This window comes from Dromiciops gliroides, chromosome 1 (assembly GCF_019393635.1).
Source record: "Dromiciops gliroides isolate mDroGli1 chromosome 1, mDroGli1.pri, whole genome shotgun sequence".
Lineage (NCBI taxonomy): Eukaryota > Metazoa > Chordata > Mammalia > Microbiotheria > Microbiotheriidae > Dromiciops > Dromiciops gliroides.
The window spans coordinates 544,244,148-544,260,909 of NC_057861.1; the positions used below are offsets into that span (position 1 = coordinate 544,244,148).

General features: G+C 37.4%; 1 protein-coding gene across 1 annotated transcript in view; it reads right to left on the minus strand.

Annotated features, from left to right (window-relative positions):
• Positions 1-16,762, minus strand: part of LOC122751450 (phospholipid-transporting ATPase ABCA3-like) — a 161,907-nt gene that overhangs the window by 111,085 nt on the left and 34,060 nt on the right. Inside the window, 2 exon segments of the mRNA XM_043998512.1 lie at positions 3-58; positions 60-156. Coding sequence (XP_043854447.1) covers positions 3-58; positions 60-156 — 153 coding nt within the window.

Below are 16,762 nucleotides of genomic sequence, written 5' to 3' on the forward strand. Positions count from 1 at the left end.
AGGCATACCATACTCTCCAGGAAAGACACTTTCCATATACCAGGCTACTAAAGCATAGCCAAAGAATCATATAGCATCATTCTAGAATATGCCCAAAACTTAAGTCATCCTCAATGCTGACTGCATCCATGAGGCTATCCCAATGAACTCCATCGCCTGAAATATACAATAGGAGGCAGTTATTATGTAGACTAGGCTAAGTCTAATCAGAGCTTCCTTATCAATGCAAAAAAAATGTGTTAGCCTTACCCTCAGGTTATTCTCCTTAATGGAACATCAGCAAGTAGCAATTTGTTTGGAAATTTAAATTTCAAAACAGCAGTGATTTCAGCACTGGACTCATTAACAGATACTGGGATATGTACACTGATTTTATGGCAAATGGTAATGATTAACTCTATGGAAATGACCTTAAACCCATGCAAGAGAAAATGAATCTGTCACAAATTAGAGTTGTACCAGTTTTAATAAAGCTTTAGTTATCTAAAGGATAAATTCATCAATAACTATTTATATTACTTACATGAAACAATGGTCCTTTAGATATCATCATATTATCAAACTATACAAAAATGAATCATGGTCAAACAGGTTTTAGTTGTAGTCTCCTTGCTTTTCATCAGCAATCAATGGTAAAAGCCAAAACCTGGTCAGACCAAAAATACATTGCAACAAGCCTTGAAATGAAAAATTTAGATTCTGAGTCATTAAATGAGGCCATAAATTGAGTTATAGGGCTTTCTTAGGTTAGGACTAGAACCCAAGAAATAGAACTTGGAACACGAGGATTATGTAATACAGATAACTAAAAGAGGGCACAGGGCAAACGCATTTAATCTCTAGCGTCCAATTTTTTAACATTGCCTATATAGTTTTCAGTTTCTTCAAGTACTAGAATACTGCAGAACCATGGTGAAGGCTGTACATTTAGGGAAGAACTAAGAGCAGAAATCACAATCCAAAACATATTCAAAAAATAAATGTGTGTGCTGGAAGGAGAAATACACAAAGTTCAAAATGTGATGATGATGTGTGATTGTCTTGCTGTTGGAATATAAAACATCTGAGGTTTTAATCTAGGGGTACTATTTTTTAATCCTAGAAAGAGCTTGTAAACTTTAAAACACTATAGAAATATACACAATTATTATCGATTGGTATGTAGTGTAAACACAGTCAGTACAATAGAGGTATACATCAAGCTGTAGGACAGTGAAGGGGATCATAACTTGGTGCCATAATACCAACTTCCAGATGGGGCTGGACAGTTGTTAAGATCTCAGAGGAGAATTCTATAGGATAGGTCCTCTTTTTGAGTTTCCAAATTCAATGGTCTCTATCTTTGAGTAAAGGAGAAAGTATATTTATCTTGTCAGAATAAGAGCCTCAAGTCCCAAATCAATGACGGAGTTGAACGTCCTATGAGAGGCAGTGGAAGGGGCATCAGGCTTGAATTCCTTGTAGGGGATTTGTGGTTAGTCCAATATGCTGATAACAGTCCCCAAATCTTTCAAATTTGTTTGCCTTTATAATATTGTCATTGTACCAGTAATGTTCTCTTGGTTGTATTCACTTCATTCTCTATCAGTTCACACAGATCTGTAACCCTCTCCATCATTTTAGCACATTTATTATACTAGAATTTGGTCATGTATTCCCCAATTTATATGCACCCCTGAGTTTCCTCTTCCTTGTAACTCCCAAAGAGCTATATTTTATATATTGAGTTTGCAATGCTTAAGACTACTTCCCCTTTCCTCTACTCTCCTTCTAATTCTTCTTTCCTTTCTTTCCCTTTTCCTATTTCCCTGAAGAATGTTTCTGAATCCAATTGTGTATATATGTGTGTATTCTTTCTTCTTTTGACCAGTTCAGATAAGAATGAGGTTCAAGTATCAGCCATTCCCCCCATCATCTTCATTTGTATAGATGTCTTTTGCATACCCTGACTGAACAAAATTTCCCTAACTTTCCTTCCCTTGTAGCCCCCAGTGTATTCTTCTTCCCTTCTGTTTCTATTTTTTAAAAAATTAAGATCATCAAGACATAACTCCCAGGAGTAGGGTAATTAGACTCCATTTATGACCCTGATGATGATAGGGTTCAGATGGGACACATGTATCAACTCCTCATATTTTAATATAAGCAGTTTATACTTTTATAGGCCTTTATCACTGTTCATTCATGCTTACTTTTTATGCTTCTTTTCACTCCTGTGCTTGAACTTGAAAATTTCTGCACAACTCTGGTCTTTTCATTCAGAAGGCTTGGAAATCCTCTTTCATTAAAGGTCTGTTTCTTCCCCTGTAGTAGTATACACAGTTTTGCTGAGTAAATTATCCTCGGCCGTAAACCTATGTCCTTTGCCTTCTGGAATAATGTATTCTAAGTTCTCTGCTCCCTAATAGTGGTGGCTGCTAAATCATGTGTGATCCTGAGACTCCTTGGAACTTTAATTCTTTCTTTCTGGGTATCTGCCATATTTTTTATTTGACTTTGAAAGTTTAATTTGGGGTTTTCTATTTTTACTTTGACCTCTGAGCAGTTTTCTTTTAAGATTTCTTAAAACGCGAAGTCTAGATTCTATTTTTTTGTTGTTGTTACGGCGTTCAGAAAGTCCAGTGATCATTTTTATCCTTGATTTGTTTTCTCGGTCAGTTATTTTTGCTATATGACACCTTATATTTTCTTTTATATTTTCATTCTTTTAACTTTGTTTTAAATATTTCTTGTTGCCTCACAAAATCATTGGCTTCTATTTGGTCCACTTTAACTTTCTGATTTTTCTTTCTTCCATAGCTCTCATTTCTTTTCCAAAATTTTTTCCTTTAAGAACTTTCATTTACAAAAACATTTAACTCTTTAGATCTTGTTTTATCTCTTCCAGGTATTGTATTTGAATTTTTGCCCAAGCTGTGTTTCTCTGAAGCACTGCTTATATCTTGGACTCATTCTCTCCTTCTGGATTTGCATATTGAACATTTCTGCTACCATGACTCTTTATGGTGGGACTTTTTTTCCTACTCATTCTTCTAGTCTATTTCCTGACTTTGGACTTGATGTTAGGATCCAGCTCTGTGCCCTTCCATAGGAAAGGTGTAGGCTCGTCCTACTGTTGCCTTCTTAGAATTTTGTGTGTTGTGTTATTTCAGGATCTCAAGGACAAGTTGAGGATCTTCAAGTTTTCAGTATTTCCAAAGTAGTCTGCTCCAGGGAAAAAGTATGATTCCTCTCCCTACTTTCTACTCCCTATATAAACTCTGCAAGTTCCTGATCTGCTTTAGGGTTTGAGCAACTGTAATAGACTGCTGCTACACTCATCCCCTATCAGTCTGTTGAAAGCTGTAATGGATAAGAGTGACAATTATAAGCCTCCCCCACTTTAGTCTGCGATTCCTTCCCTAAATTCCTCTGCAGGTTGGGATAGATACTGGAATTGAGACCCCACTCTGCTCCTGGGGGTTGAGACACAAACCTGTTGCTTGCTTCTGAAAGTCCTTATTTCTTGAATAGGGGCCAGGGCTTTACCACCCAGGAATGTCACTTCTATTCATGGGTTCTGTTCTCATTCTGCTTTGGATCTGTGACCCAGAGTTGGGGGGTCAATAAAGACAATAAAGCTACCAGTTGGCACCTGTCTCCATCACATTCCTCTGTGCCTCACTCTGATGTTACTTCCTGGGTGCTACATTGTTCTGCACATGGCTCCTGACCTTACCCCATCCCTAGCATCTGTAGACCTCTACTGTTATCTCTATGTTGAGATGGGCAGACTAATGACTCACATTTTTCCCATCAAGATTCATTCTGGGGCATTTTCTATAACTGTTACATGGAGTTATGTGGAAGGGAGTTTGACTATACTGATTCCTACAACTTGTGCTCCACTCTCCTTCCCTTCTTTTAAGATTCTTCTGCATTCTTCTTTTCGATAAATCAATCGATCAGCATTTAAACATTTCATAAGCTCCTGATCCTTGTTCTTTTCATTTACTGGACTCCATGTCCCTCTTTCTCTTTTCTAAAGAAATGTAGTTATTGGCTCATAGTCTTTTCTCCACTACAGTATCCTTGGCCCTCATCCTTGCTGTCTTCATTGTTTACGAAGATTTCCCTTCAAAGTTCCTAGCCTCCTAGTTTATCAAGTTCCTTAACCACTTGACTCCCATCTCCTCTCTACTTCATACCTTGGGAGCTAAGAGGGAAGGATCAAATCTTAGTTCTTCATAATAAAAAACTGTTCTACTTCTATAATTTTAAACTCTGAAATTCCCTGCTTAGATCAGAGTGAGCTGTTTTTCCATCTTTTCCATTTGCCTCACTTTTTCTCTACTAGTTTATTATCCCTATTCTGGCTTCACTTTACTTAATTTGCAGAATGTGTATTTCTTGAAGACATAAACTCTTTTGCTCTGTTCTATGTATTCCCAGTAATTACCATAATGCTTTAGGTGCATTAAGTAGTTAATAACTGTTGAACTGAAATGTTTGTTGAATTCAGTCTTGACCCTGTGTTTCAACTAGATACTGACATTCACTCTTTTTTGTGTGTGCATCAATTATTTTCAATAAATAGCATGGGGGGGGGGAAGCTAGGTGGCGCAGTGGATAAAGCACTGGCCCTGGATTCAGGAGTACCTGAGTTCAAATCCGGCCTCAGACACTTGACCCTTACTAGCTGTGTGACTAGCAAGTCACTTAACCCCCATTGCCCTGCAAAAATAATCAAAACAAAACAAAACAAAAAACAAAACAAAACAAAATGGCATGGGAACAATTTGTGACAGAGCTTTATCTCTTAATTGTGCACTGTTCGTGTATAAGCCTTTCTCCTCATGGGTTGTGAGGTCAATAGCAATGTAAGGTCTTGGAGGATAATGATTTTCTCTGTTTCTACACTCTCTTCCCTTCCCAAACTCAGTACCTTGATTCAGTGCTATACTGTCCTCTACTCTTTAATTCCTGTTTCCTTGTTCTAAAGTCAATTACATCTTGCTAAACCAATGAGCCTCAAACCTGTTGGTGAATTAGGGGGGTATCTACCCCAAGCATGTGAAGATTTCCCCTGGTGGAATGGGTGAATGAGAACAATTTGTTCCAATGGCCATGAAAGCAACTGAAGCAGGAGATGTGGAGCACTTACAGCTTGGTTAGACATCAGAGACACCAAGGTCATCCACTGCATCTCAAACCATCACCAGTCATTTTGACTTTGTCCTGCCACTGGACTGTAACAATTCTGCAGGTGCTTTGCCCCAAGAGATAGAAATTCTGAGAGCTGAAACCTCATAAGATATCTTGGAGTTTATGGGCTAGATTTCTTTTCTAAGGCTGACATTCACTCTTGAATCCCTTGTCCCCATGTCCTTTCAATTGTATATGCCTGCCCATTTTCAATTCTGGATCACTTCTACAAATTGCTATCTTTGACTGGGTCTATGATAAATGCATTATTATCAAGGTTTGTGTCTGTAGGCATGATGCCAGTGCTTTCTTTGGGAATTATTTCCCTAGAAGTCTATTTATGAGTCTGTAGTATGTTGAGGGGACAAACTGAGGATTGGAGGAATATGTGGAAGGCAAGTTATCTAGGGAGAGAAGAAAAATTAAATGGTAGCTATGTCCCACACTCCATTGATCATTTGGTTCATGCTTTAAGGAGAAATAATACTGTTCTCTATAATATTTCCCAGTTACTGACCTCACATAAATGATTTGATGCAGTTCTGCTCCTACTATGCTATGCTGATGGAGTGGTTAACAGGAAGTTTAAACAAGCACACCCTGGGATCTCTGCAATAATGGGGCCCTGGCACCTTTTGGGGAATGGATACCCAGAGCATAGTGATCTAATTTAATACTCTTGATTTATCTTGTGATCCTGTTTTCATTAAATACACTTATGATTTCATATGTCAAACCTGGTTTATATCCTGAAGATTCTGTATTAGAAACTTTGTGGACTTAATCTCCCATTCCTGAAGAATAAGAATCTTTTTTGACAAACCACAACAGTATGTAATGGACTCAATACCAAAGGAGCTGACACCATTTAGTTCAACTGAAAATTATCTGAATCTTTTAATGGGCTTCAAGTTTCAAGTCAACAGTGTGATACAGCAGCCTAGAAAGCTAATATAATCTTGGGCTGCCTTAAGAGAGTCATAGTGTCCAGGATTAGGGGCAGGACAATGTACTCTCTCCTGGTTAGAGTACATATGATGGAAGAAGTCCTAGAATCATATATTTTTTTTTTGCAGCAATTCTTCTATTTATTTATGACTGTCTTTATTATAATAAAGATGGAAAGATCTTATCAATGGCTGTTCTAAATCATATTCTCTCTCTTCATGCCCCCAGATTCGATTCCATCTCTACCCTCAGCAAATGACCTTGCTTCCTACTTTATTGAGAAGATTAAGGCCAGCAGTCATGAATTCTTGTACCTCCTGTATTCTCTACCCAAAACTTTTTTCTGTCTTCACATGTCGTCTTCCTTTAATCCTGTGCCATGCCAAGACTAACCTTGTTATTTTTGCCTTGGATATCATCCCCATGTCCTTGAGGAGCATGCCATAGTGATTATTCTCTCTATTATTCTTAATTTCTCCATAATGAGCTCCTTCCTGCTGTCTTTGAAGATGCTCAAGAGTCCCCTAGCTATAAAAATATCTTCACTGACCCTAGATATTATCCTATATCTCTCTTCTCTATCACAGGCAAACCAGAAAAGTATTATGTATCCCCTCTTTCTACTTCCTTACCATGTACTTCTCAATCCTTTGCAGTCTGGTTTCTGACCCTACTATTTTATTGAAAATCTTCTCTCAAAATTCAACACTGCTGAAATCGATGACCATTTTCCTTTCCTCATCCTCAGCCTTTCTATAAGCATTAAGATTACCCCATTGCTTACTTGTTACTTTCTCTTTATCTTCAATGATATTGCTTTCTTATGGCATTCTGCCTCACTTGACTATACCTTCTTGGTTCCCACTGATTCTGTCTCTTTCCATCTGTGAGTGTGGGTGTCCCCAAAAGTTAAGCTCCGAGTCCTCTTTTCTCAACACTTGATCCCCACTACTCCTACTTACAGTTACTCTGCTGGGTTCAATTATCATTAATACCCCTTTCCCCAAATCTACATATCAAATCCTAACATCTTCCCTGGCTTCCAGTTCCGTATCTCCAACTCTATGTCAATCAGTATCTTAAAGTCAATCTATCCACAAATGAACTCATTAGTTTCCTTCTTAATCTCCCCCTCCAGCTTACTGCTCCTTCCAATTTGCCTTGTTCTGCTAATGGAATGCACCATCATCCTTCCAGTCACTGAGTTATGAAGTGCTGAAGAAATCTTTGACTCATTCCTGTCCCTCATTCTCCAACATGCCAAGCCATGTTGTTTCTACATCCACATCTCTCATTATCATCTTCTCTCCATTCACATAGACTTTATCCTGGTTTAAGCCTTTATTACCACTCACCTGGACCACTGCAATAGCTCCCTAGTTGGTCTCTTTGCTTCTATATTCCCTTCCCTTTCCAATTCATACTTCAATGATTTGGCAAAATAATCTTCCTAAGATATATCTAACCTGTTCAAAAACTGTCAGTGGCTCCCTATTGATAAAATACAAACTAATTCTGAAACTTGACATTTAAAGTCCTCTAGCTCTAATCTAATTTTCCAGCCATATTTAATATTATTCTTCTTTAATACTATGTTTCAGCCAAACCATACTATTATCTGTTTCCTACTTCACAAATGTCATCCCTTACCTTTTTGCATTCATACAAGCAATCTCACAAGGTAGGAATTGTACTGTCTTCATCTCTGTCCATCATAATTCTTATCTTTCTTGAAGCCACAGCTCAAACGCCAATTCCTCTGTGACTCATTCCCTGACACCCCCAGCTAAAAGTGTTCCCTCCATCTATGGCACTCCGTCTCGTACTTCCTTTCTCCTTTTACCTCCAATCTTATCCGTTTATATATCATAACTCTCTCATGGAATCTAAGAGTACTGAAGCACCTAACACACTATCTTGCACATGATGTGTGTCTTTTAAATTTAATCTGTTGAACTGAATTTTGGTGTAATATCCAGTCATGTAGATTAATAGCTACTTAAGAAATTTCCTATGTGTCCTTAGGAATGTAAAGAAATTGAAGGAGATTACAACATTTGTAAATCTAGTCTATACAGTTCTGTAGGAGGACAGAGCATATGCTTATCACAAGCTTACTTTTGGAAATTTTCAGTCTCCGTTGTTATCTGATTATAGATAAATGAATAGCTGATATTCATAAACTTAGATAAACTGAATAAAAAACTTTGTAAACCTTTAAAGAAATTATTTATAAGGTTTTATTATCATAAACTTCTGTGGACCCTCAGTCTCTTTAAGTACAATTCTTGGAACACAAAAAACACATAAGTACTTTTCCATTCATGAATATTCCCTCAAATAGTGTAGGTTGCAGTTGTATTCATGCTTCTCCTTTCTAATTCTAGTTTTTCTTCCTTGGAGGATCTCTCCAACATACTATATCTTTTTTTCTCTGCTTTTTAAACATTTATTGGGTAACGGTGTAGCTCTTGGGCTGCTTGTTAATTCTGAATCTTTTCGTTTTGTTTTGTTTTTTGTAATTCTGAATCTTGATAAACGATTGACCCACCTTTTTTTCTAATGCCTCTTTTCTTTGTGTAACATGAAATAATTCTACTTGCAAACACTGCACTATCTTTTGGGCCTCTTGCAATATTAATTCTTTGGAGATTATGGCATTGCATGAATAGCATCCATATAACATCACTGAGAGAATATCAGTTTTTTAAAAGATAGACTTTTTTTCCCAGGGTGTCCCTGGAAGTGGTTTTAAATCTCTCAAATTCAGTCCAGACTGTTTTCTTCCATCTATTCAATTCTAGAGCCAGCTCTGCCCATATTCAGTGGCTCTACTAGATATATATAATAAACTAACTCAATAGGTTTTATAATAATTTTTTTCCTTTGTGCGTTATTCAGAAGATCTCTCTGATTAATGTGACTGTACAACTATTGGAAGAGGCCTAGGGCTTGAAGAAATTAACAAATATCATCCATAAATAAAGTATTATGAGAAGGGATCCACAAGCATCATTACATAGCCAAAGGGATCCATAGCACAAAAAGAGGACTCTTTTAACGGCTTTTATTTAGTAATTAGTAGATATGCTTTTAACTTTTTGAATAAGTCCAAAAGGAGTAAGAAAATGGAAGCAGTATACATTTGTTCCGGAAAAGTTTATTCCCTACTAGATTTGACTTTCATGAAATTAAATGAGATCAGACTAGATGACTTAAGGTTCATTTTAGTTGAACATATGATCCTATGTCATATTCATTTCTGAATATCACTCATTACCCCATCCACTGCCTTGAGTATCGAAAGTACTCAACAAATATTTGTTGAACAAAAATGATACTTACTCCCCTACTTAAACAAATGCTAAGGAAAGGCCAGAAAGGAACTAAAATCAACTCTAAAACAGTGGAAAATTTTGATTATAGTCAGAGAATGAGATAAAACTCCATGAGGAAAAAAGTATTCAGTAAGCTTTGGAGTGTGGTTTTATCTTTTTTTTCCTGCCCCATTTCCTCAGCTCTTTTAATAAAATTAAGTATTTTCTAGGCACAGAATTCAGGATACATAACTTTGTTTTTCTGTAATGTGATAGTATCTTTTATTCTTGAGTTTTTGTTGTTTCTCACATGTGGTGGTTTCTTACATTTAGCAGCTCATTTGCAACAAAAATGTAAAAATCATTCAAAAGCGGACAGCTAGGTGACGCAGTAGATAAGGCACTGACACTGGATTTGGGAGGACCTGAGTTCAAATCCAGGCTCAGACACTTACTAGCTGTGTGACCCTGGGCAAGTCACTTAACCCTCACTGCCCCACCCCCAAAAAATCATTCAAAAGAAAATCAAGTGAGAAAATTTGTAAATTCTTTCTGAATACCATACTATACGTAATTAATATTGTAGTAAAAGCAAATTATACAGAAACATCTGTATGCTCCTAAACTAACCAACTGCCTCTAAATATGTAAATGAGAGTTAAGAACTAAATTTGTAGAGAACAGCCAAGATGGTAGAGCAGGATAAAATAGTACAGACTAGCTTCTAGCTTCCTGTCTTCTCCTACTCTACCAATTACTCAAAGATCTAAGAAGAGTGACAGTGATTGGGAAATCTAAGGAGAAATTACAGTGGATCAATTTTCTAGAACAAGATCACAAATGTGACCTATAGGCAAGTGATTAGGGAAGGAACTGTGGAGCAGAGGTGAATTAAGATTATGGAGCCAAACCCCAGAAGTAGAACAGAGCCTTAGTGATATCTCTTTGATCCAGAAAAGCCATCTCCAGCCTTCATCTTCTCCTCCAAACCCTTTCTTACTTCTACATAAATAGGAATAATCAGGCAACACTATTGCTTTGAACCTAAGGAACATTTCATCTAACTGGCAGGGCTAGAATCAGCCCATCTACTGGATATCCCTCCAGGGAAAGTGTGTAGCCATATTGCCTAGGTCCAAACTAGGGTCTGGGGTCCAGAAGGCCCAAGAGGGCAATGATCAGACCATGCCTTTCCTAAGGTCACAAATGATATAATGAAACTTTACAACTCCTTGGCCTGAGGTACCCCAGTTGTCTTTGAAGAACACAGCATGAAATACCCTGTGAATGTAATGCCTAGATAAAGACATATGTGTCTGGAAGGAATTAGCCCATTTCTCTTTAGAGATATAATTTTTTAGTTCATGGATAACTGCAGTGACTCTCAGCCATAAGTGGCCCAAACTGGATCTGAAAAGCATTGTATTGAAAACATTATTGTTGGAGAGGACAGTAAATACTCTCCTATGTTTGCAGGATTTCCCCATATTTTTGTGTATGCATTGAAAAAAAGCCCATTCTATCTCAATTTTTTTTAAAAGTCAAGACTTTATTGCAGTGGAAAATGGAGCAGCCCCTCAGTTGGACCCAACAGCCCTACCTTTGTCATGGTCTTGGGTGTGTGGACACCAAATTAGATCAGAACCAAACAAGGTCACACAACTATCCCACCATAAGTGCACAGAGCCTGGCTCTTACACAAAGTACAAATCTTGTGAATAATGCTAGAAAAATGAACAAAAAGATAAAGAGCTATCATTGATGCCAGGAATGGTGAAGAATAACTCCAAAGCACATCGCCTATTTCTTAGTTGTGCATGTCATCTTTACAAAAACTAAACATATATTAGGGCATAAAAACTCACAAACAAAAGCAGTAATAGTAAACATATCTTTATGTAATCAATAGATCATAGTGAAGAAAGGATTAAAAAGTAATTGGAGGGGGGTGGCTAGGTGGCGCAGTGGATAAAGCACCGGCCCTGGATTCAGGAGTTCCTGAGTTCAAATCCGGCCTCAGACACTTGACACGTATTAGCTGTGTGACCTTGGGCAAGTCACTTAAGCCCCATTGCCCCGCAAAAAAAAAAAAAAAAAGTAATTGGAGGGGCAGCTAGGTGGCACAGTGGATAGAGCACCGGCCCTGGAGTCAGGAGGACCTGAGTTCAAATTCGGCCTCAGACACTTAACACTTACTAGCTGTGTGACCCTGGGCAAGTCACTTAACCCCAGTTGCCTTAAAAAAAAAAGTAACTGGAGATTAACTTAATCCTAAAGAATAGATTGGTCAACAAATTAAAGAAACAATAAATAATTTCAATATAGAGAATTACAACAATATAGATAATGTATCAGTATTTTGGAGATGCAACCAAAATAGTTCTGCAGGGAAAACTTCTAAGTATTCTCATTAAAGAAAGAAAGAACAGATCAATGACTTGGGCTTGAAACTAAAAGAAAAATCCTAGAAAACCAAGAAATTAAAATCCCCCATTCAAACACCAAAATAGAAATCCTGAAAAATAAAATAAAATGAATAAAATTAAAAGCAAAAAAGAAATCAATTAGGAGCTGTTTTTTTAAAGGAAAGAAAAAACAGAAACTATAGCCAATTTGATTTTTTTTGGTGAGGCAATTGGGGTTAAGTGACTTGCCAAGGGTCACACAGCTAGTAAGTGTCAAATGTCTGAGGCCGGATTTGAACTCAGGTACTCCTGACTCCAGGGCCGGTGCTCTATCCACTGCTCTACCTAGCTGCCCCCAATTTGATTTTTTCCCCCAATTTGATTTTTAAAGAAAAGGAAAATTAACTTTTCAATATAAAAATGAAAAAGGAGAATTCACAACAAGTAAAGAAAATTATTTTTTCCCAACTACAAGTCAATAAAACTGACAAATGATATGGAAGAATATTTACAAAAATGTAAAATCAGATAAAAAGAACAGTAAATAGAGAATTTAAACAACTCCATCTCAGAAAGAGAAATTGGACAAGACATTTATATTTCCAAAGAGGGGTGAGGAACACTGGGACCAGATGGATTTACAAGTATATTCTATCAAACATACAAATAACAATCCCATTATTGCTCAAATTGTTTGCAAAAAAAAAATCAAAAGAGTGAATGGATCCTAACCAAATTCCTTTGATTGCAAGTATGATCTTGATATCTAAACCAGGGAGATTCAAAACAGAGAAAGAAAAAAAAGTGGAAAACAACATCCTTAATGAATGTCGATGCAAAATTTTAAAATGAAATATTAGCAAAAAGGCTACCCAGCAACAGATAAAAGGATAATCCATTACCAGGTTGGATTCATAACAAGAATGCAGGAACGGTTTCAATACAGGCCTAGCTCTGGACAAGCTAAGTAGAAAGCCTCCCTGATATTTCATGGGCAGAGTCCAAGGTTCCAGCAGGAAGAAGTGAGGATGATTACCACAGTGGAAGTGGCATGGCTATTTTAGGTAAAGCCACAGTCACACTTTAACTCACTTCCTCCAGTGATTATATTACTCCCCATGTTGTTCTGAAACCAAGAGTCATAACTACCATTGTCCTTGGATGGAATATTTTTATTAAAACCTTGCTCTCTCTGGCATCCCCCTGATAATGTAGCTTCTCTGGCTATGCTTGCCAGTACTGGCTGCACCTTCACTTATTCTCCTTAGTTGTGGTGGGGGAATTGGAACTCTTCTTAATCCCTATTGCTACTTCCAGGTTCTTCTCCTGCCTCCATCAGTCAGTAAACTCTTTTCACATCTACCACCCAATCGAGATTCTGGTAGTCCTGCATACACACTCCCAGGTCACTCTCCTTCTTTCCACTACTTCCTAGTGGTTGTCCTCTTCCTACCTGACCACTTCCTTTCTGTCTTCCTTACTGGATCCTTCTCTAGATCATGATCTCTAACTGCAGGTGTCCCTAGGGGTTCTCTCCTGGGTTCTTTTCTCTTTCTATACTACTTCACTAGATGATCTCATCAACTCCCATGGATTTAATTATCATCTCTATCATGATGATTCTCAAATCTCCCCTTCCAGTCCCAAACACTTTGTTGACCTTCAATCTTGTATCTCTAACTTCCTTTCAGAAATCCTGAATGGTATGTCCAGTAGACATCTTAAACTCAGTATTTCCAAAACAGAACTCATTTTTCTCTCCAAACCCTTCTCGCCTTCTACCTTCCTTATTACTTTAGAGAGCAAAGTTATAATCCCAGTCTCTCAGGCTTACAATTTAGGAGTCATACTGGACCTGGATATCTCTCCCACTCCCCCTACATACAATCTATTGCCAATGTTTGTTAATTTCGCCTTTGAAATCTCTCTCCAATCTCTCCTGGACTGCTCTCATAGCCTGCTGTTGAGTCAGCCTGTTTCAACTCCAACCCTGCCCCACTCCACTCAGCCACTAAAATGATTTTTTTTCCTAAAGGTACCTGCCCTTAAGGTACTGAGGAAGACAACCTGCAAACACCTATACAAAGCAAGCTATATATAGGATAACTAGGAGATAATTAACAGAAGGAAAGCAATCAAAATCAAGAGGAATTGGGGAAGGCTTCAAGTAAAAGATGGGATTTTGATTGGATCTTAAAGGAAGCCATGGAGTCAATGGCATGGAAGAGGAGGGAGACTATTCTAGCTGTGGAGGACAGCCAAAGAAAATTCATGGAGCTGAGAGATGGAGTGTCTTCATGGAAAAGCCAGGAGGCCCATGTCAGTATGTGTTGGGTAGTGAGGTATAAAGAAACTGGAAAGGTGGGGTCAGGGAGGTGGGATGTAACTTGCCCAGAGTCACATAGCTAGTAAGTGTCTGAGGACAGATTTGAACTCAGGTCTTCCTGATTACAGGATCAGCTTTCTATCCAGTATACTGCCCTACTATCTGTGTGTAGGGTTGGTAAGGACTCTTGTGTGCCCTGAGATTGCTAATGAAATGTTGGTCACTTGGACCCTGGTGATATCACTGATTAAGTAAACATTCTGGCCAATGTAATATGTGTTCCTATGAATCTAAATAACTGTGTGTTCAAGGAGGACGGATAGGCTTACCAAGAGATAAAACTGTACAACACTGTATCAACTTAACAAAGACAGCAGCAGAGTGAGTAGCACTCATCATATTCTAATTCACAAGAAGGAAAGAAACATTGGAATGAATCTGAAATCATCAAAACTCTACTTCAGAAAATGCTCCTGTGCAGATAGCACTGACTACTACAGCAGAGCAAACCTTGAGGTTCACATGAAATGGAGTGAATATCTGAATGTTTTTATATAAACCCTATACTACTTCACAACAAATTTGGAAACAGATGTTACCAGTTACAGGCAAGGATTACTTTTTTTCAATGCTATCCTCAGCTTCAAGTTACACAGTGTACTGTAGATCAACAGAGGACAATTATAAGAAATAACTGTATTTCTAAGCCCAGATTAGATGGAATAAAAATGAAGACTGAGGAGTTACTTAAAACTGAAGAACCCTGAAGGCACTCTGAAAATATACACTTAAATTCCCAAAGTGAAAACCAATAACGAAATGGACAGAAAGAATACTGATGATGATTCAAATTATTTTGCAAAGGATACTGACATATTTAGACTAGAATTTCAAAAAACCCTTTTGGGTATGATGACACAAATCCAACTGATTGGCTAATTATGTCAAAATAGAGTTTAGAAAAAGCAAGTCTATTAATTATTTCACAATATTTGATAGAGTGTAAAATATTTCAGAATATGCTGTAATTGTTGTTATGGTAAGAACCAGAGAAGGGAAGGTAGAACTAACTATGAATCCTTTTAAGGAGAGGTATTAAATATTACTATGGTAGAAACAACTTGAAAAAAACACCTTAAGAACTGCATAAAGACACTGGAATACTGTATCAGTAGTTAGTGGAATGTGCAAGAAAACTTGAATATCATATCATCTGACTGAAAGAAACAAACCCAAACAAACAAACATGTGGAATGGAATTTAGAAAACAAAGTTAAAGTGAAATTCTTAATATTCTATATAAACAATTAAAGCTATATTCAAAAGGTTAAGGTGACACAAACAGGTACAATGGTATAAATGACAAATAAATAATTAATAGCAATAAAAAACGAAAAAATACAATAGAGGCTAGGAGGAAAAGAAATTAATGAAGTGATACAAACCTATAAAGAGGGTGTGGGAAATTTCTAGTCAGCTGCATGGTCACCAAAAAAAAATTCAACATGATGAAAGGCCATGATGGATCAAATATGAAACAGAAAATGAATGAATGATAATGAATGATAGAGAAGTCATGTCAGGGAAAGTGATTCAATCTCTTGAGTCTGTAAAACTATAAAGTGGTATATCCATATATGATAAATAATTTTTTGGATGGGGCAATGAGGGTTAAGTGACTTGCCCAGGGTCACACAGCTAGCAAGTGTCAAGTGTCTGAGGCCAGATTTGAACCCATCTAGCTGCCCCCATGATAAATAATTATTGGTTTATATGCTTTACATTGGCCCATGAATTTTCCAACTTCTATCAGATGTGAGGCCTGATTCCATTTTCTTACCAAAGACCTAACTGCCAGTTATATGAAGTGTGTATGTATGTATTTGGTATAGTATAGTTTATATCCCATACATCATACAAAACATTCATAGCTACATCACTCAAAAATATCCAAAGATTGTACAAGAAAATACAAAAAGCAGGTGTCACTGGATTTGTTTAATATAACAGAAGGTGGTTTATTTCAGACAGAATCTATTAACTTCTTTTTTTTTTTTTTTAAATGGAGGGCAACTGATGTAAGTGATTTGCCCAGGGTCACACAGCTAGTAATGTTAAGTGTCTGATTCCGGATTGAACTCAGGTCCTACCGTACTCCAGGCCGGTGCTCTATCTACTGCGCCACCTAGCTGCCCTAAACTTCTAAGATACAAGAGTGGAACTGAAAGGTGCATCATGAGAGAGGTGCCATATTTATTTTGATTTAATAAACAATATGTCAACAAAGAAGGCTGGGTTATGGACATTTTAATTAATTATCAAAATACAAGGGTTTAAAAGTATAGAAATGTTATCTTTAAACAAACTCATTAATTATTAGACATTATGCAATAAAGACACTATAATACGTCCCTAGGGTTTTTTTGGTTTGTTTTTTGTGGGGGCAGGGCAATGAGGGTTAAGTGTCTTGCTCAGGGTCACACAGCTAGTAAGTGTCAAGTGTCTGAGGACGGATTTGAACTCAGGTCCTCCTGAATCCAGGGCCGGTGATTTATTATCCACTGTGCCACCTAGCATGCCTC